At 51.5% G+C, this 15,480-nt stretch overlaps 5 protein-coding genes across 5 annotated transcripts; 3 read left to right on the plus strand and 2 right to left on the minus strand.

The window, feature by feature from the left end:
- Window positions 1–977: 977 nt before the first annotated feature.
- On the minus strand, window positions 978–1,672 carry PG985_005498 (uncharacterized protein; the record flags this gene model as incomplete). Its single annotated transcript, XM_066825267.1, has 2 exons — window positions 978–1,466; window positions 1,643–1,672. 2 exons carry the CDS (start codon window positions 1,670–1,672, stop codon window positions 978–980), a joined length of 519 nt encoding a protein of 172 aa, XP_066688427.1.
- Window positions 1,673–7,676: 6,004 nt separating this feature from the next.
- On the plus strand, window positions 7,677–8,315 carry PG985_005499 (Chitinase; the record flags this gene model as incomplete). The annotated part of the gene is made up of 1 exon (XM_066825268.1): window positions 7,677–8,315. The coding sequence occupies one exon, from the start codon at window positions 7,677–7,679 to the stop codon at window positions 8,313–8,315; it is 639 nt and encodes a 212-aa protein (XP_066688428.1).
- A 2,651-nt stretch (window positions 8,316–10,966) lies between these two features.
- On the plus strand, window positions 10,967–11,938 carry PG985_005500 (uncharacterized protein; the record flags this gene model as incomplete). The annotated part of the gene is made up of 2 exons (XM_066825269.1): window positions 10,967–11,657; window positions 11,925–11,938. The coding sequence occupies 2 exons, from the start codon at window positions 10,967–10,969 to the stop codon at window positions 11,936–11,938; spliced, it is 705 nt and encodes a 234-aa protein (XP_066688429.1).
- Window positions 11,939–12,685: 747 nt separating this feature from the next.
- Window positions 12,686–13,781, plus strand: PG985_005501 (uncharacterized protein; the record flags this gene model as incomplete). Its single annotated transcript, XM_066825270.1, has 3 exons — window positions 12,686–12,723; window positions 13,110–13,321; window positions 13,387–13,781. 3 exons carry the CDS (start codon window positions 12,686–12,688, stop codon window positions 13,779–13,781), a joined length of 645 nt encoding a protein of 214 aa, XP_066688430.1.
- An 801-nt stretch (window positions 13,782–14,582) lies between these two features.
- PG985_005502 (kinesin light chain) lies at window positions 14,583–15,480 on the minus strand (the record flags this gene model as incomplete). The annotated part of the gene is made up of 2 exons (XM_066825271.1): window positions 14,583–14,976; window positions 15,080–15,480. 2 exons carry the CDS (start codon window positions 15,478–15,480, stop codon window positions 14,583–14,585), a joined length of 795 nt encoding a protein of 264 aa, XP_066688431.1.

Consider the following 15,480-nt stretch of genomic DNA (forward strand, 5'->3'; position numbering starts at 1 on the left):
CTTGATAGCCTGGAACTTGATAACGGGTGGACTTTTATAGACCGAGTCAGAAGTTCAGAAGCGGACATCGTGGCTATGGTAGAATGTAGATACATGGGTCTGAAGTCTGTACGTACTGTACAATACTATAAGCTCGCAAAGAAATGCGGAGATATTGCCCACCCGGCCGTAATGATACTGTAATGGTCCCTTTTCCCTGATAATCATAAAGTCACGATTCGGGCCAGGACAGCCCTATCTTTCGAGAAGGAATAAAACCTTGGATGACGCATTGAGATACTGGGGTGCCCTCCTTCAAGGTCTTGAACATTCTCACGCGCCCGTTCTGGTCCTTGGTTAAAATATCGCCCATGAAACAGATGCTCGGAAATACAATCTCGCAGCTGGAGGAACGTCCCTCTAGTAGGCTTCGAACTAGCCGTAGATTTTAACAAACCCACGGCTTCATAGGAGCTGATCTTTCAGCTTGATCTTTGTTTACGGTCTAAGTTCTAGCCTCCCTGTACGAGGGCATCGCACACCAAAGTATTCTTCTGCCACACCAACCTCTTCATCCTCGCCGATAAGTACGATATCACCAAGTTGGGGCAGCTATCTATGCACAAGCTCCCCTTCATGCTCTACCCGAGCCGTATGGGAGACATCCTCTCCCTGGTTGAGCTCGTATTCAACATCTGTGACAAGGGCTTGAAGGGCTTGGATCTGATTCAGCTAATATTTGACTATGGCACCTCTGAGGGCTCTGGTTCTATCTCACTTAAAGTGAGGTCGTGTGTGAGGTTTATATACACATCGTGGAGGATCCTAAAGTCCCCTCTTATCGTATTATCCCTCCCAAGCGCTGTTGCCTGCCTGGAAAGCGGTCCTCCGTTAGACCGGTCCTGCATGCCAGTTGGTCCTGCAGTACGCCTGTTGGATCTGCGTGTGACACTGCGTGTGACACCATCTCCCCCTTCCGTATGCCTTGCCTCGAGGCATCAGAGTTCGACTCGTTCATCGCGTGGTTTGTCGGGGTGTGTGCGATGGAAGTTGACGAGGTCTTCCTTTGCACCATCGCCTAGGAAGTGATCATAGGGTTCCCAGGTCCAGTGTCTTTTGGCGGGCCATCCTTTCCACTTGACCAGATACTTCACGCGTCCTTGGGTCTCTAAGGAGTCCTTGATACTCTCGATAAGATCATGGTCTTCGGCCTCTATGGGTCCGACGTCTCGCAGGACCTGGTCAGGGTGAGGGAGTTCCTGATTGCCAGCGCGGTACGGCTCAATGAGCGACACATGAAAAGAGTTGTGGATTCTCCAGGCCTTGGGGAGCTTGAGTCTGACAGCGGTGGGGGATATTGCCTTGATGACTTGGAAGGGTCCCAATAGCTTGTGATCGAGCGTCTTGGCGGGTCGCTTGGTCTTGATGTGCTCAACTGTCGTGGTTTGGATGGCCTTCAATCGACTGTAGTTTCTGGGGCGACGAGTCTGCACTTAGTGTGTCAAACAGTCTGACTTCCGACGAGGGAAGGATAACTGTGGACGTAGGGCCTCCACAGCCTGTGAAGAAAGCTCGATGCGATAGGCAGCGGCAATGCAGACTATGTTTGTCCAGGTCCCATTACACATCGAAGCAGCGGGCCGGGTTACATTCTGGAGCTTACCATCGGCGAGCGAAAGCGAAAGTTCGACATTGTGTCGGCAATAATGGACGTTTGGATGTGACTTTTCATGAGGGCCTGCAGTTCAATTAGGATTGTCAGATACAGATGAGAATGAATACAATCTATTGATACTCGTTTGGCACGAGCCGAGTAACTTATATACAGTGGTCAGTCATAACAGCCCTTCAATCCAGGTAGTAAACCTTTATTGTCGATATTCTACCAACAATTCTATGTCAGGTTCTACGAGTTTTCCTCATACTATGTAGAACGTCTCCGTGCTATCTTACGCTTCCCCCAAATACTCTTCTTCCCAGGCTAATGACCCAGGAGTAGTTTCGCTGATTTCACCCCAGCTCACGTTGACGTGAGGCATCGTCCTTCCATTATCTGCCCCGGTGGCCCAAACACCTTATTCTCGCCAGTTTCCAGAGTCCACAATGCACCATAACTCGTTCGCCATTCACACACACACCCCCTGACCTGGTTCAGCACGGAAATCGTGCTATATGCACGAGCATCTGGAAACTTCCTGAACCCCCCATCCAGCAAGAAATTCACATTGATGGAATCGCCAGTGCCATCCCAAAAAGTCGCAATGACTTTACAAGGCTTGGATATTGGTACGGTGCATATCGAGAGATCCGGGCGATCATCCAGCGTTGTTTGTAATGGGTAGGGATTGCGTTTTTTTAGTCTTGTGTTGGGAAAAGGCTGTGCAATTGCCCGATGAGCCGCTGCTAAAACAGACATGCTAAGTAGTAGAACCGCCTTCATATTCGTGGTGTTATGCTGCCTGAAGGAATGAAGTTCTTTGATTTCACTGTGTTGTAGAATTGTGGGAGGTTAGCGCTTTAAGAATGATTCGTTACTGCTGAGGTCGAAATCGCCCGCGTGGTCCGCCTGGTTTTTGTTAAGCGACCCAAAAGAGATGCCACGCGCCGGTTCTGCCGCGCCTACGTCCACACTAATTTGGACAAAACCAGTACGTCCAACCCCTGATCATTTACGATGACTACCCCTAATATGTCTGCCATTTATGCTGAAGAAGACTACCCGATCATGCTGTCGTACTCTGTCTTCAGCGGCAGGGTCTGGAGAGACATGATAGCCATAGCCAGGCTTGTAGGAGCTACGCTCAACGCTATGGCTAGGCTCGGGAACTCAAACAGTGCTGGTCGAGCAAGCGGAGAGGGATACAGCTCGAGGATGGCTGTCGGGTGCACAGCTTCTCCCCCGTGAATCATGAAACATGAAATGGTGATGACCGGGGAAGATCGGGGCCTTGTCTTTCTATTTTAGACCAGCTGAAAGAACCAATGGGCGCTGCCCATATGCCTTGGCGAGGGGACAAATCGCGTAAGTGTGAAGCCAATGGGAGGTGCGATCACACGGCGCGCCTGCATGGACCGGGCCATAGAGGTTGCATAATTGCCTTAGCGAATCGCCATACAGAGTCAATTCCCATAACCATGGAAGTAGGTACGAATCCCCAACTTCTTTTTTAAACCTATCTCATCTTCGTATTTCTCGCCCTGCCATTAGTCTCATCATATAATCAGTCCAGAGACATCACCCAAGAACATACTACAACTGCAGCCTTTTGAATCTACAGCCTCACAGCAATAGACATCATGTGGCTCTTGGTCGAGGTATCCGACAATCCCGATGTGGCTTCTATCAGGCCTGAGTCTCATTACTTCTCCTAAGGAGTGGGGTACGAACATCTATCATCGCTATTAAGAGATCTGAAAATGTTGGATTCAAAGGACCCTACCATTCTCAACCATGGGCCGGCTAGGGACTGGAAGCCGCCAACAGCAGATAGAGTTTTGGAAATTCTTCGCTACTGCGCCAAGCCAAGGCTTGGACAAGTGGCAAATAGAGGGCATTTAGGTGCGTTCTATATGTAGCGGGCCCGCCACAGACGGGCTTGCCTCTATGTGATCTCGTATTCCTGACAACTTCGCGCTTCTCCCAAAGTCGTTGGAGCAAATCACGCCGTACCGGAAACCACAAGCCTCGGGATAAGGTTTCCTGACGATAAAGTCTCAATTGCCCAAAGCTGCGCCAGGTTCCCGTCCGCATTCGTCTATTTTCCTTTATCCGGATCCGTCGCCAACACATCCTCTCCGCTCTCCGCGACAAAGCCAACAAAATCCACGAGGCAACCGTCGACGGGCAACAATCCAGGACGACCAAAGAGCAGACTACTAGCACCGAACAATCGCGTAGGAAAGAAGTCATGGCTAACAAAGAGAGAAGTGGAGAAAAAAGAAACACGGCACATCGCAGGGCTCGCGACAATGAATGTTGCTGAGCGGGCGCCTGGCACGCCGAATTTCTCAAAAATATCTACACCTAGCTGTGCCATGGGCATCGAGATGTCCACTACCGCGACGACGACGGCGACAAAGGGCTGGCTCGGCGGATCAACAACGCCAGACGAGCGGGGACCAATTCACACGCTAGCCCTACTCCCGAAGCAAGTCCCACTCAAAAACATGGCCAGATCACCCCCTCTGGAAGGCACCCGTCTGTCTAATGGCGTCTCTCCAAGGCCCTCTTGGGGGCGGCCGAAGTTGTCCACGCCTAATCCAGCAACTAAGCGGTCGCATAATGGGTCGGTTCAGTCGCTGCTGGGAAAGGCGCGGCAGAGCGGAGTAAGGAAGGGGGTCACGGGCGGCATTACGCTGGGGCGACTGCCACAATGCCAGAACGGACTGGCGGCACCACAACTCGGGAAAGATGAAGTATGCAAAAGCACGCGGGAAAAGGGGCAGAAGAATAGCATATCCCCAATGCTGCAGGGTGGACTTTGTTTTGAAATTCGATGACCTAAGCTGGTACTTAATGTGGTCCCCGAACTAGTGCCCGCAACACCAATAGACCCTTCTGCTAAGATTGCGTTCAGATAGTCTACGTTGTAGGATAGTCATAGAAGACGACTGTGAAGAGACCTAAGGGATACCGTAGTTTTGAATAGTCCACTGAGATTCACCTTCTGAAGCCTAAGCTTGGTGCGGCGCTCCTAAAGCTAATTGCTAATCCCTAGGACTACAGAGTAATAGAAAAGGCCCTGACTTGGTTCTATTATTTCTCCTTAAGGCTTGCGTTCTATTCCCATGAGGAACATGTCCAGCGAGTGCAGGCCTCGGTCTAGCTTTACTACTGATCAATAATCAGTCGTCCGTTTCCACCAAAATTTGCCTGTTCACCATCAACACCACCTAACTTCGACTGACCAAAGGCCCTTAGAATAAAGACCTCCGCATTTTTTGCAACTCCACCCTTTCAGGTTCGTGCGGTGCAGTAATGAAGCAGCAAACATAGATGCTAGCCCAGCACAATTTACACGGAATTAGGATTTCCAATTGGAAGTACTGATCCATAACTTACACTTATGGACGGAGGCGAAGTTCTGGACGAAGCACGACTTGTCGAGCATAGCCATGCGTGGGAGAGCCGAGTTGGCAGCATACAACTCAGAGCAGACGTGGAGCAGAGGGCCGAAGTGAGCCTGTACCGAAAGCTGCCAGCAGTAGAGGATCTTTGGCCTACTCGTGAGCAAGCGGCTCATCTGCAGCTGCCGTCAGTTCCGGACTCTACGTGTGCAACGTACCACCGTGTTCTGGCGTGGATTGTGACTCAGAGGCATTCTCCGTCCTATGGCCCTGCATTCGAGAGCCACATCATTAGAACGAGGTCGACCGGGACTAGGATCCAGTTCTGGTTCGGCTGCTCCCCACTCCCCACCCCCGAACTGCTCCAGCACCGCTTCCACCCCCGGGCGTGAACAGCCCTTTCGGCGCTGCTTCTCAGCCTCCCATTGAGACGCTGGATGATTCCGGCGCGCCACTGACTCTCCAGTTCCTAAGCTATTTTAGATGCCTGCAGAATTTCATGAGCGATATTGTGACTAAGGACTAGAACGAGCGCGTGAGAATGTTCAAGACCTTGAAGAAGGGCGGAAGCAGCATGATCTCGCATCCTCGTGGCCAGTCCTAGGGTGTCCATTCTGGTTAGATGTCAATTCTGGTACAGTATGCGTCAATACGACTCTTCGGCCTGCTCAGGACCAACTGCAGTTGTTTCGACCCTAGATGAACACAGGCAGATATTCACTTGCAAACGAGCTCGAGCGATTTGTCGGCGGCATGGGTCCGCCACAGGGGTACGTGACTGCTGCTTTGCAGAGCCTTCATGGCATCTCCAGTGCACAGAAGGAAGCTATACGGATATTACATGAATGCGGCTCAGGGAGAAAAGCCTACATGGCTCACTAGGAGCGACCCTGAAAAAGCGATAGCTGCGTCTGCCGGGTGTTTCTCAAATTCTCATCAAAATTCGCGATTAGTGGAATGCCAGCTTCTTACGGATTGATGTCGGCTGTAATTGGACAAGTCAAGTATCGGGTTGGATGCACCGCAGCGAGTAAATACGAAGATTTTCTAACGTACAACGCAATACCGCATCCAGTTGAAGAGACCAGTTCCAGGCCACGTAGATGGTTCGAATAGAAGATGCAGTCCAAATAACTGTAAGCAGTTTCACGATCCGTGAGATGCGTTCTTTAGCTCGTCTGGTTAATCGTGACTCGATGCTAAGAAATGGAGCCATCCCCCACATCACGATGGTAAAGTATATTGTGATGAAGGCGAGGTGGGCGAGGGCTTCGTCTGCGTGGCGGTAAGTGTCGCTTCTCTCGAAAACTGGCCCAAGACTTTTCTGTGTAAACCATGCAAAGTAAGCTGTTGTCCCCGGGATGGCCAACAACATAACAAGAAGCATGAGCATCTCAGTAAGCCAGCCTAGACAATACAGAAAGTATGAGGCCCAAAGAAGGTACTCAGAGACGGGCCCCATCTGGACGTTGCACACGGAGACCGACGATCGTCGAAAAGATTGACTGCATAGCTTTGTGTGAGTTATAATACTGTAACTTATTTATATTATGATAGTCCCTTTTTGGCGAAGAATCTAATTTACTCACACTATCCTTTGACAGGTTTAAGCTCTAAACCACGACGAAGCGAATATTGCTCTCGTTAATTGGGGCCAAAAGGGCAATTACTACCTATTACATATACACTTCCATTCCTGGACCTATGGTTTCTGTTGTCCCATCTACTTCTGGCTTACGCTCTTTCCCTTATTACACCCTATTGTATAAAGAACTGGGCCTTGTCGAGTCTGGCTCAATTGTTTACCTTCCCATTGCGTCATCCACATCGAGTTGAAAAGTTCCTTACCACGAGGTCCTTAAAATGTCGGCAAAACTTTTGAAGTGCTTGCTGGCGTGCTCATTCCTACGCAATTCACTTGGTCTTTCTCCTCTGGACAAACGGGTGGACGGCTACGAAAATTCTGTCTATTTTGCAAATTGGTCGGTAGTGTGATTCTCACTCAAAGATTGGCTGCTAACAGATTCTGAAAAGGGGTATCTACGCCAAGGATTACCGACCTCAGCAATTGCCCGCCGACGTTATGACTAACATATGCTACGCATTCGCGAACGTTCAAGACAACGGGACTGTGTGAGTATAGTAAATTTTAAGTCCGCCTCCCTCTAATGAGCTTCAGGTTCTCTTCGGATCCATGGGCGGACATCCAAATAAACTGGTCCGATGCTTGTAAACTCACGGTACATAGCTGCCTCTTGAGGAACATACTGATCCCCTAAAGCGAGGCCAGCCTCTGCAAGCTATGCCTACGGCTGCATCAAACAGCTTTATCTACTCAAAAACGCCTATCGGAACGTGAAAGTCCATCTATCAATTGGAGGGTGGACATACAGCCTGAATGGGCGGTTCGCCACAGCCGTGGCCACGGAACCGAAGCGCATTGAGTTTGCTAAGTCTTCGGTATCGCTGATGAAGGACGGGGCTTTGATGGAATCGACATTGACTGGGAATACCCTGCGAACGCCAGCGAGGCGGCAGACTTTCTGGCATTGTTGAAGACAGTAAGAGCTGAACTGAACGACTACGCCGCCCGGTCCGTGCCGGGATACCATTTTCGCCTAACAGCTGCGATGCCGGCCGGTCATGAAAAGTACACGAAGCTGCCGCTGTTCGACATGGCCCAGATAGTGGATGCGTTCAACCTTATGGCTTATGATTACGCGGGCTCTTCTTCTTTGCTGAGTGCGCACCAGGCGAACCTTTACCCCAATCCACGGAACCTAGAATCTACTCCCTTCTCCACGGATGCGGCCATTGTTGATTATATTGCGGTCGGCGTCCCGAGATCGAAGATCATTCTCGGCATGCCCTTATACGGCCGGGCATTCGAGAATACCCCTGGCCCTGGAGAACCTTATTCTGGTGTAGGTAAGGGGTCTTGGGAGGATGGCGTCTGGGATTACAAAGCCTTGCCCCGTTCTCATCTGGACCCACAGAACGATATCATCGCCGGGGCAACATACACACATGACAATACCAGCCAACAGCTGATATCTTACGACACGCCTGATATGGTCAGGACGAAGGTAAACTATTTGAAGTCAAAGGGGTTAGGAGGAAGCATGTTCTGGGAGGCTAGTGGGGACCGGAACGATACGGAGAGCCTCATCCGAACAAGCTATTCATCACTCGGTGCACTTAGACAGAGCCAAAACAATCTGCAATATCCGGACAGTATATATGCAAATATTGCTGCTGGCATGCCCTGATCAGAGGAGCCGAGCTACAGGTGGTAGAGCGCTAGAGAAAAAATCAAAATCTGTATCTATCCCTTGTCAAGACTGAGACTTCAAGCGTAGTGAATAATATCTGAGGTCTTCCCCGATCGTAACTCCCCTCGAAAAGTGGAACACTAACATGATGTCTTTGGAGTCCTATGGCCGCGATTCGTTTACACCAGTCCCTCCAGTAGTCACCGACTAAGTTTACAGCATCGATAGTCTCTTTCTGCTCCCAGGTGTATCTCTGAGGCCAGTACCCTGCCCACATAATCAGTTATTCAATGTATTATTCATCATGTCCCTGTCCGCAAGACTTATGGTACCGAGGTCCACCCAGAGCAGTCTCCCGACGCCTTGCCTTGCCAGGTGCACCTCAACTCCTAGGTCCATGATCTACACAAACTTCTGGTTCGTCACAAACCAGACGCGGTCGCTGTGCACGTCAACCTTCAGTATGGTTGATCAGGAGACCCAGGGGAAGCAGTCCCCCAAGATAGGAGGAGGCCCACGACAGTATCGGCGTGGCGATGTAGCGAATGTTCATTACCATGTGCGTATAAGCATTGCGAGGCGGTCAGCCCTGCTTCCAAGAGCATTCTCGTATTAATCAACCCGACGACAGCCGCTCCAGCGCTGGCTACCAGCAACCTTTACGTATACTCCACAAGAAAGGGGCAAGGCTGGGCGAGATGACAACGGGCTTTTTTTTGCGAGCAGGACCCTGTTGACGCAATCTCAGCAGAACTCCTCGTTGCAGGAAGGGTATATCCTCTACTAGGCGCAAGGGGCCTCCGGGTGGCGGTTGACAGCGTGCAAATCAAAAGGCGGTCCGCCCGGCGCAGCCTCGTTTGATACAGTTGGATCCTCTTCGAGTGTTGGGTGAGGACCGTGATGACAAATTCGAGGTCGATTACAATGTAGTAGACATATACAAACTTGTTTTAGTAGACATCCAGGAGCCCGCCCATGCCGAAACCACAATCACGCCCCTACTGATTGATGCGTATATATGCGCTTACTTATACATTCTTCCACGTATCTTCAAGGAATAGACGTAATTGTCATGCGTGGTCGCCTCGGTCCACGACGAACTCGCTCTACAAACATAAGCGCACTCATGTTTGTTATGAGTTCGCCATGGCCGTCGCCGAGGTGGCCGCCGCTAGGCCGTTGTAGTAGTCATTGCTACATGTCCTGCGCGGAATTTTGAGCTGGATCAGGCCATTGGTCGTGTTTTAAATGAGGTCCGTCTCGCAGATGCTATTCTAGTCTATCACCTACCCGAGTCGAGTTCGTGATTTACTTCTGAGGCATGCCTCCAGTAGAGTATCAGGTACTCGCTAGGTTTCTATCCGTGTTTAACATCATGCCAGGAACCAAGCTGTTAAGGAACCTCACGACCCGGATTCAAATGCCGCTCGCCGTGGCGATGACGATCACTGTCCGCTCTCAAACGCATGCAAGGTGCCTCGCAACGGTTCTTCCACCTCCCTGGACGAGACCATCCCCGGCTCCGTACTTGATCGTCCCCGTGGTCTTGAACTGGATCGTGGCCATCGCCAAACTCGGTCGAGGTGAGTCGCTGCCAGCCCATGCCTCTCGCCAAAAACATCACCTCCCGGTGCAAGACAGGGGTTGGCCCGAATGCTATGGAGTCCTTCGTCGCCCACGCCATTGAATCATAAATTGTAGTAGCGTCTGCCAAACCCCATCCTTTCCGCCGTCCGCCGTTCGATTGTACTCAGTTCCGTCCAGGCCAATATGCTACGACATGTAGGGTATGGAAGTCCCTTTGACTTAGTTCCCTATGGACGGACACAGGGAGATCCAAGAAGGGAGAAAACTAGACAGAAAGGTGGAATTTATACCCGCGAGGCTTTATTTGTCAAGTTATATGGAATGGCGAAGAGACAAGCCCCTTTAAGGGAGGCCGCCGCTTGTATTCGCCTTATGGTAGGAACAATTTAGCAAGGCCAATGATCCTCCTGACATTCAGTTTATGGGGTGGCCTTGAAACATACTCCTGGTTACGTCATTGGCGGATATCATCTATACAAAGCCTCTACAGGCTTTTTACTGTACTGTTGATCAAATGGCCTCGTTCTATAATAGCAAGCGTGTAGGCATTGATACCTCGCCACCAATTTGGACGTCATGAGTTCTGAAAGGTAGCCAATTCGTATGTTGCGTAGTGAACTGATGCTATTCAGAGTTTCATTCCCCTCACTAGCCAGAGGCAGGCCAGAGCCACCCCTTCTCCTTGGCATGTGGGGACTCAAGATACACTCTCACCTTGTGTCTAGATCTCACGAGAGGCAGATGGCACGGATCTAGTCATTCGCAGCCAAGACCGTCTAACGAAGACAATCCGTTGAGTAAATGACACTGATCTGGTCACCCGCAGCCGTATCCATTTAGACCCGAGGCTGACGATACGGTACCTAGTGGAGTCTGTCTGACGTAGCAGTCAGCTGATAGAGTCGTAAATAGGAGATGCAGAGAAGAGAGAGAGTCAGGCTTCTGAGCACTGCCACAACAGACTGAGACGACAAGGCCGTGGTGAGCGAATATAAATGTCTGGCAATTTCCAAGTCTCCGTCTCTGAACCTCCAACTTGTCTTCCCAGAAACATACACAAGATGTTCGCAGAAACATATCCCGTAGTCAGCCTTGATGGCACTGAAAAATGGGCTGCGACGACAAACTCTATTTCAATCAACCAGAACATGCTGGCCGCGGACCTAGGAAGCAGTTTCTGGCTGCATGGCCTTCTCGAGACATTCTTACTCCCTAAATTCGATTCTTTCGAGCCTGAGGAGCTATCGGCAGCAATTCCAGGTTATGGCGACAATGAACAAGCATGTTTATCCCTCGACAAGCCGACAGCTGTCGATCTATCATCGCTACCGACTCTTCAACAGCTCTCTCAAGAGAGGCCGGTTCTAGGTGATGTTCTTGCATTCCTTGACAGCAATCCAGGTCTGCTCGACGAAGAGATTTGGTTTGACTCTCAACCGACAACCATACCTTCTAGCGAACCGAACAACACAACGGACTCCTTGTATCCAACAGGAAGCACAAGAGAAGCTGCACCTACACCGAAAACACCAACGTCACCAAAGTCACATAGAGAGCCCGCCCCAGACGCTGCAACGCGAGTGACCGAAAACAAAGCTTTGCCACCGGCACCTGGGCCAGTGACGTCACCCCTTTGCCGGAAGCGGAAGTTAGGACAGTCCAAGAATTCGACTCGGGAGAAACGCGTGAAGCGCTCCCATTGGAATGGCGTATATGTGCGCCTCGATTCAGCCGCCCTTGATCTCGGGCATGGTAAACAAGGCATCAGGTGGTGTGGCCGCAAGGCTTTATGGACTGGTGCGTCTGGTGATTCGTGGGATGGGGAGGACTTTGGGTGCTATGTACTAGCTGGCCTGCCATACCTCTCCCTTGTGGTGCGACCAAGGGGGGATGGATTCCCTGTCCAGATTTGTTGGGACGAGCACACACGAACCTTCAGCGGGTTTGACCACATGAGTGGAAAGGCACTCGAGATCGCAACAGATCAGATCGTCCAGATGCTAGAGAATCCGGGCATAGGGGTCAAGATCTAGGCCGGCAAGGCTGGTAGCTTGCACTGTTTCGATGCGGTACGGCTGAAAGGAGAAATTTGGTATACAACCTGATCGGAGGGATAGGACCAACTTCGGGCTTGTCCCAGGCAGAAATGTGGAGCTTGGGGAATAAAATGGGATAAGGCAATCGGTAACCAAACCCACACTGATCGGATAAGTCTTCGACAGGATCAATCAAAGCGATCCATAAGCTCTTGAGTCGACCGTAACGAGGGGTCTTTAGCTGAACCATCAAGCCTTCATTGACTGTACATCTCACCCAGTCCTAACCTAGAGCTGGTAGATTGGACAGCAGTTAATCATGTAAAAGCCGAGAAAGCTTCATAAGCACAATCCTTTACGAGGCATGAATTCGAAAAAGAATGCAACATTCATTCCCAGCAATATCCAGGTTGGGTGAAGAATGAACAGGCTGCTAATTCATTCAGGCATTTACACCGAGTCTAAGGGGGTGGCTAAGCACACTAGCCACAGTGACAAAAGTGGCTGTGTCACTGTCCAGCACCCATGTTGTTATTGAGCTGTCGTTGTCGTCCGTAAACACACCCTACTTCCTATGTGTCGCGCCGCAAGAGGCTGGATATCCGTTGTTCGTGAGTGAAGACGCAGACCGTAGCGCTGTTGTCATCCCTCTGCCGACTGGGACAAAAGACCGAACCGGCAATTAACCCAAGACAGATAGTGGAATATGAAGAAGGGAAACCTCACGCCAAGTCTTATATCAACATGGACAAGTCGTTATGGGTCTGGGACTGGTGGCTATCGTAATTGATGGATTGTGTGAGTTTCCTCTACTCCGCGGTGCTATCCCGTCGCTTTGGGCTTCGGCCCCGACCGGACTTCCTGCGAATCCCTACTCTTCTTCTCTCCGTGTATAATCGTCCACTCCGCGTTCGGAGCTTCAGCTTCCACTCCTTGAGTAGCTCCGCCATGTCCACCAGATTGCTATCAGGCTCGAAGGTCGGCTCCCACTGGACCCTATAGTGAGTCGCACCGTCCAAAACCTCTTCTCCGATGATAGTACCCAGCCACTGATCACAACGTTGCAGCACCACATGGCTTTCCAAGACAGAATCACGGTTGGGAGCAACCAAATTGTCCATCTCGTCCCGCCACGTTTGAAGCAGCGTTGTGCTTACTTCCGTTTCAGGCACAAGAGTGGGTTTCCAGCTGATCAAATAGTACGTCTTCTCGCCGACGACTTCCGCGACCCCGAGTATATGACAGCAGCTCCTGTTGGCGGGGCGGAGCCTGTGTCTGTCTACGACATCGTCCCCGACGAAGACGGCGGGACTGTCATTCCCCACAGTCCCAGGAGGCAGGTGGGCGCGAGGCAGTTGGCCTCATCGCAAAGACCACAAGGTAAGTCTGGTTCTCGTCTATCGACTGCATAGCCGACTGACTGTGTGATGCTCATCATAAAGCAGGCGTCCTAGGCTCCCAACCGACAGTGGAGGGGCAGCCCGCCCACACCGGGTCCAGCCCGACAATGAACGCTACGTCGACCGCCGCGACGTGTGCAGGCCGACCAGCACCCACAAGATACCCTGACCACGGCGCGATGGATGGCCGGGTGGCGGCCAGAAGGCCCCTGGCGTCGATCATGTCGACTCGACCACGGCAATGCCCTCCCAGATTAGGGGCAAACGCTGCAAAGTCGTTCCCCGGCCGTCGAGGCGAGTTTAGACAAAATACGATGAGGTGCGCGCCAGACTACTACAAGGACTACCAGCGTAAGTTGCAGCGGGACATCCTGGCGAAGAAGATGGTGGGACTGCTGGACGACCTTCGGACCAGTCTCGGCGTTATGCCGTTCGGGTGAGGATGTGGGTAAGGAAAATATCACAAGCGAAAGCTCTTCTATGCTTCTGTCGAACTATAATTCAGCTCCGGTCCATTAGCCAGTACTCTGCACGCTATGTTCAGCCCTTGCTGGCAGTGGTGCAGCTCGACCTGCAACTGTGGTCTCCTTTCCGAAGGCGATAATGAGCTTCTGTTGTGTGTGTAACACCAACGTCCGACCTTTTTTCCTTTATCAATATCACCATGTACAGAAAACTTACATATGTTCTATACTGCTTAGCTGTCAGTCGTTGTCGCTGCTTCTTGTAACGCCGTGAGTCCAAGTCCACTTGCTCTACTGTATGGCTCCTGTGCTTTGTCTCCCCGTGGATATTGGCGAGTTCTGTGAGCGGCGTGCCATGGAGGATTGCATTGTGCCCATGTGGAACTCGTGCGTTGAGTACAAGAGAACATTTCCGCCTGCCAGTCAGGAACTATTTTGGACGTGCAGGATCAAGTTGCCCGCAGACGTGCTCCCTATCGGAGGGTTAAATCGCTTGAGGGAGCAGAATCTGAATTCAGTCCCTCAATCCAGTTTGGCGTCGCTGCCCTCAGCAAAGCTAGGACTTTACCCTTAAGGAGAGACAGCAGCCTGGGCAATGCGGGCGATAGCTGCTGGTAAGCAACCTTGGTGGCACCTACGGATTACTGCAAGTAGCGTCGACGGCTATCTTCGTTAGGCACCATTTCGATTTTGGTGGCTCATTTAAGGCTACAGTAAAGTGGGATCACATGGCTCCCTGTGAGGGGCATCGGCAAATGAAGCTGGTGAAACTCTTGCCTACATAGTTTTGTCGCAGGCACCCTTAACCACCACGCACGGAACGATATCCCAAATGCCAGCACTCTCCATCTCAAAGGCTATTACCCCTTCCTGCTGAGCAACACTATCGCGATCCTCGCCCGACTTGAGCACTGTGTCGCCTGACGCAATTAAGTCAAAGTGTACAACAGGCGGCGGACTGTCCTCGTCGAGGCGGCTCCGGTGTATCAACGGCTTGTCACAACCGCACTCGTCGCAAAACTTCCCGTCGACAACATGACGGTACGCAGTGTTAAATAGCTTATCATACTGGGCACCTGGATACTGGGCTGCAAGACCAGGTTCCTGCTGAATGACGGCTGAGTAGCGGGTTAACTTGTTTTGGCGTCTTTCGGCCGCGAAATCCTTGCAACTTCGCTAATATGCCACGAATCTCAGTATTAGGTCGGCCTAGCGAATCTCGGAGCGTGTCTTTGCGCGTGAAGCGTTCAGGTAAGCGTCGTCCGAGATCGTACTAGACGGCGCCATCACTAATGACGACGTCGCCGAGCACGACCTCATGCCCATCTCGACTGAAGGGCACGACTCCACAGACGCCAACGACCACAGCAAGTCTGATGTTGGGGAAACTTGTTCGGCATTGAGCTGCGACAGCTGCCGCGTTCGCCTTGCCCAAGCCCGGCATATGTGCAAACACGACGTTGTGTCGCCCGATGGCGCCGGTCGAGTAAGCGTTCGGATCGCCTGGGGCCTTGTCGTAGGGCGGGCCGTCATCGTCCCAATAATGATCGAACAGGGTTTCCGCGGCATCGGCTTCGTGGACGAGGGCACAGATTATAGCGATTTCGAAGTCGCGACGGGTTGCGGGTCGCCGTGGCTGGTGGCCGTTCGTCGGTACGGCGCGGTTGAAGTCCAT

This window comes from Apiospora marii (assembly GCF_038362585.1).
Source record: "Apiospora marii strain CBS 49790 chromosome Unknown utg000003l_segment0_segment0, whole genome shotgun sequence".
Lineage (NCBI taxonomy): Eukaryota > Fungi > Ascomycota > Sordariomycetes > Amphisphaeriales > Apiosporaceae > Apiospora > Apiospora marii.